Consider the following 6,444-nt stretch of genomic DNA (forward strand, 5'->3'; position numbering starts at 1 on the left):
AATCTATTGTCAAGTCCTGTTGATTCTGCTCTCACAACATCCTTCATATATACCCCTTCTTTACTCTGACATGGCCTCCATTTTGGTTCATGTCCTTGTCACCTGATACTTGGACTTCTGCAGTACACTTCTGGTTGGTACCTGTCTCAGATCTCCCCACTCCAGTCCATCCTCCACTCAGCTACCAAAGTGATTTTCCTAAGGCACAGTTCTGATAACGTCACCCCTGTTTCCCCGCCTTCCCCATCCAATAAACTCCAGTGGCTCCCTATTACCTTTAAGATCAAATATAAAATTCTTTTTTCGGCTTTTAAAGCCCTTCATATCCTGGCCTGTTCTCACCTTTCCAGTCTTCTTAAAGTTTTTTGTTATTGTTGAGTCGTTTCAATCATGCTTGACTCTCTGTGACCCCATTTTTTGGGTTTTTTTGGTAAAATGACTGGAGTAGTTTGCCATTTCCTTCTCCAACTCATTTTACAGATGAGAAACTGAGGCAGACAGGGTGAAGTGACTTACCCAAGGTCACACAGCTAGTTAGTGTCTGAGGTCAGATTTGCGCTCAGGAAGATGAGTCTTCCTGATTCCAAGCCCAGTGCTCTATCCATTCCACACCTAGTTGCTTAAAGTTTACATTTCTTCATGTATTCTGTGATCTAGTGATACTGACCTCATAGCTATTCCTCAAATAAGGTCCTTTATTTCTGTACTCTGTGCACTTTACCTGGCTATCTTCCATGCCTGTAATGTTCTTCTTCTTCATCTCTACCTCTTGACTCCCTAGTTTTCTCCAAGTCTCAGTTAAAATCTTACCTAGTGCTAGATACCTATCACAGTGCCTCTTAATGCTATGCCTTTGTAATGAGACTATTTCCAATCTACCCTGTATGTTTTTTGTATATATGTATATGTATATATATATATATAAATTGCACGTTGTCTCTCCTTCTTATGAGCACCAATGTGAGCTCCTTAAGGGCAGGAATTGTTTTTGTCTTTCTTCATATTCCCCAGTGCTTAGCACAGTGATTGGCACAGAGTAGGTACTTAATAAATGCTTGTTGACTGACAGACTGAATGCCTTTTGTAGAGCTCTAATTTGTTTTTGTTTTTAACATCAAGTATAAATTTGCCTCTGCAAGTTCCATCAATTCCTGGTTCTGTCCTCTGAGGCCATACAGAACAAATTTTAATCCTCTTCCACAAAACAGCTTTTCAAATGCTCAAACACAACCATCATGTTCCTTATCCTCCATGAGTCTTCTCCTCCTGCTAAACTTCTCAGTTCCTTCAACTGATTTTCCTATGATACGATCTCTTTATCATCTTGGTCAGTACTCCTTTTGGTACTTTCCAGCTCATCAATGCCATTCTTAAACTGTGGTGCTCAGAACTGATCCCCATGAGTCCCCTAGTATATTTTCCCCCAATTGATATACCAGTTTGTCAGCCAAATTTAATTCGATTTTTAGAAAGGGGTATTTTTCCAAGATGTTATAGTAAGAACAAGTGGTACCAAACATCTCTCTTCCTATATCAAGTTGCTTGCTGTTTCAGGGAGGAGGGAGGGAAGGGAGAGAAGTTAGAACTCAAAATTAAAAAAAATGAATATTAAATATTGTTTTTACATGTAATTGGGAAGAAATAAAATATTATTCAAACATCTCCTCAAAAGTCTGTGCTACTTTCTTCCATCAGTACAAGCAAAGTCAGGGGGTGGGGAATGGGCCCAGGCTTAGAGAGGGCCATTGCAAAGAGAATAGAGCTTCTGGTTGCTGGAAATCTTTAACTCCTATATGTGAGATATTTATAAAATTTTCCTTTGGTATGGTATAGTTTTCTGCTGTGTTCCTTGTAGAAACTTGAAGCCGCCTTTTCTCAGTGTGTGTAATTTTGTGGCCCAGATGTACACCTTTCTGGGAAGATTAAAAAAAAAATACAGGACCCTAGATAAACATGTGGGCTCATGCTTTGAGAAGATACCTAGACACATGCCCTGGGAAGACATGTGGACAAACAAGGGGTCCCTGGTAGGTACTTGGTACTTTCCCAGTCCTGAAAAACTGGGAAAACTGGGGATTCCTGGACAATCAACCCATTAATATTTGGGCCCACACAGGCCTCTCTGCCTGCCTGAATTTTCATTTTTGTCTGGCTATGTTCATGTTGAAGGAGAATACCAACTCAGTGAGTGTATCCCCACAAAACCTCCTGTTCTCTTGTACCTTTTCCATAATTAATAATAGCAATATTTGGCTTAAAAAGTGCTTTTCATGCCTTATATAATTTTGCCCTCATGTATAGGTAGAGCAGATATAATTTTACAGATGAGAAAACTGAGACTTAGTAGTGCTAGAGATTCTCTATGTGTAACATTTCATTTCCCTCCTCTGTGCCTTTACCTAGGTAGTCTCTTATGTTTGGATGCCCTCCCTCCTCACCTCTGCTAGTTTCATTTTTGGCAACAAAACCTCCAATTCCATTGCTTCTGGGAGCACTTCAACACCCTGCCATTCATCTGAGTAGCTGTGAGCAGATGACTGCACATCATGTCCTTAGAAAAAACAAAGTACATTTTGGGGAAGATTGTGGTTTTGATTTACTGTTCTGGACAAGGTCTTAATATGTGCTTTCCTTCTGCCTTGATGTGAAAAGTTTCTCTTGCTTGTGTGAATACTTGGCTAAAGTTAGTGTACCTGGGGTTGGGTACCTTGCAGTTCTCCCCTGTGGGCTGAGGTGACCCTATCAAAATCATGTTGGCATCGAGCTTCACCTGTCCTCAAGTTTAATCTTTAATCAGAAAGCATGTTTTCTGTTCGTAGGAGCTCAACTCTGCTTGAATTGCTTGAATTGTTCTTCACTAATGCCCTGTCTTTTATAATGTGTCTATGTCAGTGTTCACTGGGAATTTTACTGCTGAATACACATGGAAAGTAACACACATTTTTTCAAGGGGATTTGAATGCAAATCAAGGAGAAGTGGCTGTGTGTGGATATAACTAGATTTCATCATATATTCAGTTAAGATGAACAGAGCTTGCTGAGAAATAAACCTATGGGGAGTTTTATGATTCAGGCACGAAATCATTCAGACATTATTCTGTATTTTTCCCCCAAATAGACATCTTATTAGTTTTTTTTTTCCTGATTGTTGCTTCATTTGTAGAGCAGATGTGAGCCGAGCTATACCTGATAAAAGCCGTTTTTCTGTTGTGGTTCCTGCTTGCCCTAAGGCAGGAGAATGTGGAGTGCTTCTAGTGCAGACACTGGTAGCAGCACTTTTTGTCAGTGTGGCTAAAACTGTCTTAATCCACCACTGCAAAAGTCCTAGACAAATATGATTACTTAAACTACCAATACCCATTCTGCTAAGAGAAAACAGATGAAGGGCATGCTTCAGCTGAGCTGATAGAACTCCTAGAGAGCAACGGAAATTCAGAAACAGAGGTTAAGACTTTGGCTCAGATTATTCCTTATTCTTACCTCCATGTATGCTTGGTATGGCTAGTTACTCTAAAAATATGCTTAACCAGCCTAACCTCTCCCCTTACCTCTAGTCTAATATCTCCAACTGCCTATTGGACAGCTCAAACTGGGCATCTGATAGATATCTTAAATTCAACATGACCAAAACTGAATTCATTATCTTTTCCCTCAAACTCTCTATCTTCCAAACTTCTGTATTACTGTAGAGAGTACCATCATCCTATCATTCATTCAGGCTTACGACTTAGGTGTCATCTTTGACTCTTCATTTTCTCTTTCACCTTCCATATCCAATACCTTGCCAAGTCCTATGACTTCTACCTTCAGAGCATCTTTTTTTTTTTTTGGTGAGGCAGTTGGGATTAAGTGACTTGCCCAGAGTCACACAGTTTGTGAGTGTTATGCGTCTGAGGGCAGATTTGAACTCAGGTCTTCCTGACTCCAGGGCTGGTGCTCTATCTACTGCCACATAGCTGCCCCCACAGCATCTCTTGTTTGTACTCTCTTACCTCCTCTGACATTGCCACCCCCTTGGTACAAGCCATGATCATCTGACACTTAGATTACTGCAGAAGCCTTTTGGTTGGTCTCTCTGCCTCAAGTTTCTCCCAACTCCCATTCATTCTCCACAAAGTGATCTTCCTAAAGCTCAGGTCTGACCATATCATGCTTTTATTCAATGAAGTCTAACGATCCCTATTACTTCCATGATCAAATATAAAATCCTCTGGATTTTTAAAGTTCTTTACTACCCAGCCTCCTCTTACCTTTATAGTCTCTTTATACCTTACTTTCTTTTTTTTTCCCAGCTCCCAATATAGAAGTGACATTGGCTGGCCTCCTTGCTGTTCCTTGAACAAAACAGTCCATTTCCTGACTTAATGAATTTTCACTGGCTGTTCCCTATGCCTGAAATTCTCTCCTTACCATCTCAGCCTTATTGGCTTCCCTGACTTCCTTCAAGTCCTTGCTAAAATCCCACCTTTTACACCAAGCCTTTCCTAGTTCCCATTAATGCTAGCACCTTTCTTCCCGTAATTACCTCCACTTTATCTTGTGTATAGCTTGTTTATATGCAGTTATTTGCATGTTATCTCCTCTGTTAGACTGTAAGCTCCTTTAGAGCAGGGAATGTGTTTTGCCTTTCATTTGATTTTGTATCCTTAGTGCTTAGCATAGTACCTGGCACATAGTAATTACTTAATAAATGCTTGTTGTTGTTGTTATGGTATTCTAGCTGCTCTTATAGTGTGTAATTGCTGTCTCCTGCCAGGCAGAAGTCCTTAGGATTGCTCTTTACCTTGTGTTAACATTTCTTGTACTTTTGTTCTATTCCCTTCTATTTTTTTAATGCTCTGTAATTATAATGGATCACTGCATAATCATAGCTCCTCTCTTTGAAGTAGTCAGTGGGTCAAGCTTGCCAATTTTTTATTTCATCCCAGTCCCTCAAAGTTTAGTTGCCTTAACTGCCTCCTGTTTACATGAAGCTTAGATTGAAGGACCTGAGAAATGGTTCATTTTTGAGTGATGGGGTGACAGGGAGGGGCATTTGCATTTCAAAATAGAAACCTGGAAACAATCATAATCAAAGATTTGACTCTGTAATTGGGGAAGTGACTGTCAGGTGAAGGAGTTGATTGTTTACTTTGCCTCAAGATCATCACTAAATGGCTTCCTACTTTACCTATGCTTAAAGTCAGCTGTCCCTGGGCAATATTCATAGCAAGCTAAATAAAATTTATATTAATAACTGACATTTATAAAGTGTTTTAAGATTTGCAAAGCCTATCATATGTATTAGTTCATTTGAGCTTCAGTCCAGCCCTGGAAGTACTATAATTACTGTTATTCTAATTTTATTTTATTTTATTTTTTTATTTTTATTTTTATTTATTTTTTTTTTTTGGAGAGGCAGTTGGGGTTAAGTGACTTGCCCAGGGTCACACAGCTAGTAAGTGTCAAGTATCAGGTCTGAGACTGGATTTGAACTCAAGTCCTCCTGACTCCAGGACTGGTGTTCTTATTCCCATTTTAGAGATGAGGAAATTGAGGTTCAGAAAGGTTCAGTGATTTGCCAATCATCATACAACTGCTAACTGTTGAGATAGATTTGGATCCAGCTCTGTTTTGATTTCAAGTCTAACAGTCTTACCAGGACACTATGCTAAATATTATACTCATTCATAGACCATGCCCTTGCTCAACTGCTAGTTGAGGAGATTATAAGACAGCCCAGAGCCAAATATGGAGGTTAATGTGAAATTCTTGTTATTGAGTTAATTCTCTAAGTGTCTCAGCACTCTTCTAGATTCTCAACCACTCCCAGGCTGGCACTAAGTTAAACTATTCTTTCTTTCTTCCACTGTCTCTAGTTAAGAAGCAAATCGAGTTGAAATCTCGGGGAGTGAAGCTGATGCCAAGCAAAGATAACAACCAGAAGACATCTGTCTGTAAGTTCTCTAGCCTCTTGATCTAAGAGCTGCTAGTGTTTTCGATTCTAGATATTGGTCTTCCTGGAGCCATGGTGCTCCCTTTTGGTTTTTGGTGGAATGCTAAGATGCCCTTTTAAAATTTTTCTGCATTATTGCATCACCTTTTATTCTGTGCTCTATTCACATACTAACTTTTGGAGATAGCACAGGGAGGGAGTGAGGGAAGAGGGGCCTGGGTATTTATAGCTTGGTATAGTTTGCCCTTTCCTTGACTAATCCCTCACTTTTCCTTTCTTCCTTTCTCCCACTTACTCTTGGTTTCCCTCTCTTATCTTCCTTTCTCTTTTATATTTTCTCTTTCCTCTTCTTTTTCTCCACCTCTGCACTTCTCTCCTTTCTAAGTTTCAGACTGGGAATTGTTAATGCTTTTTTTCCTTTTCTCTCCTTTCTTTTTCCTTCCTTTCCTCATTTCTTCTCTTTTTCCTTTCCTTTCCTTTCCTTTCCTTTCCTTTCCTTTCCTTTCCTT

The 6,444-nt window shown here is 39.6% G+C and overlaps 1 protein-coding gene across 1 annotated transcript in view; it reads left to right on the forward strand.

The window, feature by feature from the left end:
• Nucleotides 1-6,444, forward strand: part of CSMD2 (CUB and Sushi multiple domains 2) — a 914,813-nt gene that overhangs the window by 492,207 nt on the left and 416,162 nt on the right. Inside the window, exon 7 of the mRNA XM_027864466.1 lies at nt 5,859-5,936. Within this exon, the coding sequence (XP_027720267.1) occupies nt 5,859-5,936 (78 nt within the window). The remainder of the gene's footprint in view (nt 1-5,858; nt 5,937-6,444) is intronic.

The sequence above is a fragment of the Vombatus ursinus genome, unplaced genomic scaffold (assembly GCF_900497805.2).
Source record: "Vombatus ursinus unplaced genomic scaffold, bare-nosed wombat genome assembly UNPS02014775.1, whole genome shotgun sequence".
Taxonomy (NCBI): Eukaryota; Metazoa; Chordata; class Mammalia; order Diprotodontia; family Vombatidae; genus Vombatus; species Vombatus ursinus.